Here is a 4,088-nt window from a genome sequence, read left to right as displayed (position 1 = left end):
TTATAGTTTATGAAGTCATATTAATTAATTAATTATTAATTATATTATGAATGACAACCGTTGATTTCTGTCCATCAACGACTGAGATGGGAGAGTAAGACTTACAAATCTTACTCTGGAGTCAAAAGAACTCTCCCCATATATGTATATATGTATGTATGTGTGCGCGCGCGCGCGAGAGCGTGTGTAGCTCATGTGGGTCCATGTTTTTTCTTCCTTTCTTCTCTTCATATAAGCTCATTTACTTTTGTATATGTGTAGGAAATAAAATTTATTTCATACCAATAAAACATTAACCCTCAAATATGTCTTTTATTAAAGGGAAAATACTTTCTTATGTTGATGGAGAAAGCATTTCTCATATCACTCATACATCGATATGTGTGCATTGTTTTTTATTTTTATTTCTTAATGGTGGGACCTACCTTAAAGATGTGTGTGTAGTAGAATTCTTTTTCTCACGTGAAAGGAAAAAAACAAAGCCCTTTATTAAATGTTCACCTACCTTAAATCACTCGAGTTAGCACGCAATTATCGTTTCCTCCGGCATCTAGTTATTTCATGGAAGCTGCCATGTTCCGCAGACATGCACTATACATCAAAACATTGTACCCGCCCACTCTCTCTCCCTCACCAAAAAACTTTATTACATTAAATTAAAATTATACACGTGTGAACTGTGTCAATAATTTACATATTTATTTATAAGTCCAAATAAAACTGCTTCTAGTCTTCACCAAGACTACCACAAACAAAAGACAAACCACAATTTTCACAAACTATGACCACTTACAATCACCACCTGCAAAGAGTTGAAATCTCAATTAATCTTTATTATCGCATTAATTATAATTGGCCCACTAGCATAGAGTAGACACCGTCATCATGTTATATCTCCATAATTCAAATTTAAAAATGATACTATATAAATCACCAAGGAGGTAGATTAACTGACATGATATTGTTTCGAATTCGAGTTCTGGTATGATGGCGAATTCAAAAAAATTTATGACAGGAGACGAAAATATATTATAAATGTTATTTTTTAAGGAGAGACTAATTATTAGGACTAATAATCTATTATTATTATAAAAATATCATTTATATATAATATTAAAATATTTTTAGGAAAAATATCTATCTACCCATACCCCTCCTTGGCTCCTTCGGTATGCAATTATGCTAAAAATTTAAGAAATAAGAACTTTGCCGCACTTATAGTTTTTGACCAAATAAATAAATTAATCAATTAAAAAATCAGAAAAATACTATATATAGTTGATTGGCTTTGGGATCTGAAATACACAAAAAATAATAATAATACAGTTTTAATGTCTTTATCCTAATCATGAAGCCGCCTCACAATTCCACCTTAGACTCTTGATTATTCCAATATAACCCCCTATGCTGCTGATAAGAAATGAAACTGAGTTTTCACAACACACGTTTGAACAATTTTCGTGTCGTTTACGACACTATGGTACTGTATATATAACCCTTTGGACTTTCTTTTCTCTTTCCTCACATTCGGTGTATGTATCCTATTATATGACCACGCTAACATTAAGCGCCGCCCCTACCATTTATATTAACTCTTCTTCACCTTTTTTTACCTTAAACATTCCTCCTTCACTTTTCCTTACCTCCTTCTTAGGTCTTTTATTTTTTTTTTCTTTCTAGCTCTATAAGCACATTCGATGGAGAATAATTATTCTATGTTGTTTCCTTGTCCACCTTCTTCGAGCTACCCAATTTCAACGAGTGCTGTGGGAAGCTCTCAGAATGATTTTAGTAATGGTCAGAGCTCTCATGCATTTCTGGGTTTGAAGCCTACTAATAATGATAGTAGTGATCATAATAATCTGAAGTTGCTGAAGAGAGAAGAAGATGCTAGAGATGGCATATTTTCTCAGATTAGTGGAAGCATTAATGCGACTGATTCAGGCATTAAAAAGAAAGGGGAGAAAAAGGTTAAAAAGCCTAGATATGCTTTTCAAACGAGGAGTCAAGTTGATATACTTGATGATGGTTATCGATGGAGGAAATATGGTCAAAAAGCTGTTAAAAACAACAAATTCCCCAGGTTTGTTAAGAGTTTCTTGATCCTTGTTTTTTTTTTTTTTTTTTTTTTTCATAATTTGTTTCCTTTTTATTGGATTTCTAATTAATCTGATTTGAGTACTGTCATATAAGCTATAACTATATAGAGGCGATTCTCTGAAAATTATTTCCTAATTTTTTAATTTTTCTTATGATTCTTCTTCGTCTTGTTTTCTAGGCAATTTTGAGTACTATAATATAAGCTATAAACTATGTAGAAGTGATTCTCCCAAAATTATTTTCTAATTTTTCAATTTTTCTTATGATTCTTCTTCGTCTTGTTTTCTAGGCGATTATTTGTGGCAATGGCGCCTGCTAAATTTGACTTGGTGTGTATACGTGCTTGATTTTACTAAGAATATAAATAGACCCCACCGTAGTCTCACCCCTTTGAATTTTGAACTATATTAACAAGTTTTTTTTGAGTTCATACCTGGCAATAAAAAAAGACGATTCTAGAAGTCTTGGTTCAATTGTTTCGTTGGGATTTTTGGCTGAGGATATTCTCCAAACAACAAATGAAAATATTTACTTGATCTTCAATTATTTCTCTTAGCTAGGTTTTCTTCTTCACCCTATACCCCTTTTTCTTTGTCTTAATCTTCTTATGTGAATGTGATGACACATGTGTACGGTCAAATCAAAAGAGAAAGGAAGAGAAACGAAAACGAAGCATGTGTATGCATCCATGCGTACACACAACATAGTGTATGATCTTATTTATAGCTAGTAAAGATTCCATAAGAGATAACTGGACATGTTGAAGGCGTTGCTTTAAATTTTCTGCAATTTTTATTTATTTATTTATTATATGTAAAAATAATCCGATCCAAACTCAAAGAAACTATGTGGTGGATGATAATCAATGATATAATCAAACAAATCCACAATTTTTTGTCTACTTATGCAAAGTATCTGGATGATGATTTTATGTCATATCAGTAACTGTTTTCTCTCAATAGATCATTAGGATAACTTGTGTTATGTGTGGTTTTACTTTTGCTTCATGTTTATCTCACTATTTATTTATTTTTTACCTTTTTCATTGCCCGCTTTTCTTATATACATTATTGATTGATGCCATTAAACATATCATATAAATTATTATATATTCCACCGAATTATCATAGAAAATCATCATTCTTCTTCATCTTTAGTACATGGACTAAATAAATGTACTAATTCAATTGCTTTTATTTGTAGGAGCTACTACCGGTGCACGCATCAAGGGTGCAATGTGAAGAAGCAAGTGCAACGCCTAACAAAAGACGAGGGGGTAGTGGTGACAACATATGAGGGAGTGCATACACACCCAATTGAGAAGACAACAGATAACTTTGAACACATTTTGAGTCAGATGCAAATATATACTCCCTTTTGAAGGTTCTTTTCCACATAAAACAATACATCAATCAGGGACTTCTAGTTTAGTTCCTCCTTTGATACAAAAATAAAATTGTGTCCATAGAAGTAAAATCTAAAGTTTGTGTAAACTCTTCTTAGACAATATATCTTCTTCCTTCTTTTTATTGGAATATTAGGTTATGCAAATTCAGCTGTCCAGTTCGGTACTGCTGAAAATATATACAGGCCAATATCTTTAATTCCTTTTTTTCTTTCTTTCTCGTTGGTAGTTATTATAATGTTGGAATAGAAGCGAGTAGAAACTGTTAGAGAAACATAATTTTGTGCATTGAAGAGATCGAGATTGTTGCGATCATGAAAAGTATATCAGTCGTCTGAGTAATAAAATGGTAAAAGTAGGATTATCATTCCCACGAAGATTGATGTATAAAGTAATAACGTATCTATGTGATCAAAGTTGGATCGATTGTAAAAGGTTTTGAGATATGATTTAAATTGTAAAACAGAAGTTTAAACTAACAATTAACTATCAAGATCAAGAACAAACGAAATCAAAACTATTTGAAATCAAATATGCAAAGGCGTAGCTAGGGATTTGATTTCCCCAACGTCTTCCTAACAAA

General features: G+C 32.0%; 1 protein-coding gene across 1 annotated transcript; it reads left to right on the top strand.

The window, feature by feature from the left end:
- Nucleotides 1-1,539: 1,539 nt before the first annotated feature.
- LOC133285827 (probable WRKY transcription factor 75) lies at nt 1,540-3,687 on the top strand. The gene is made up of 2 exons (XM_061483119.1): nt 1,540-2,083; nt 3,304-3,687. Exons 1-2 carry the CDS (start codon nt 1,698-1,700, stop codon nt 3,479-3,481), a joined length of 564 nt encoding a protein of 187 aa, XP_061339103.1. The 5' UTR covers nt 1,540-1,697; the 3' UTR covers nt 3,482-3,687.
- Nucleotides 3,688-4,088: the final 401 nt, after the last annotated feature.

Source organism: Gastrolobium bilobum, unplaced genomic scaffold, assembly GCF_033153095.1.
Source record: "Gastrolobium bilobum isolate Gb01-03AN ecotype WA unplaced genomic scaffold, APGP_CSIRO_Gbil_v1 utg1929, whole genome shotgun sequence".
NCBI classification, from domain to species: Eukaryota; Viridiplantae; Streptophyta; class Magnoliopsida; order Fabales; family Fabaceae; genus Gastrolobium; species Gastrolobium bilobum.
Note: the sequence above shows the minus strand (reverse complement) of the source record. Positions and strands in the feature narration are given on the sequence as shown.

Excerpts from the sequence above, each read along its gene's own strand:
- LOC133285827 (XM_061483119.1), top strand. The coding sequence starts at position 1,698 with ATGGAGAATAATTATTCTATGTTGTTTCCTTGTCCACCTTCTTCGAGC. Across the intron at positions 2,084-3,303 it reads AAAAACAACAAATTCCCCAG|GAGCTACTACCGGTGCACGC; the intron begins GTTTGTTAAGAG and ends TTTTATTTGTAG.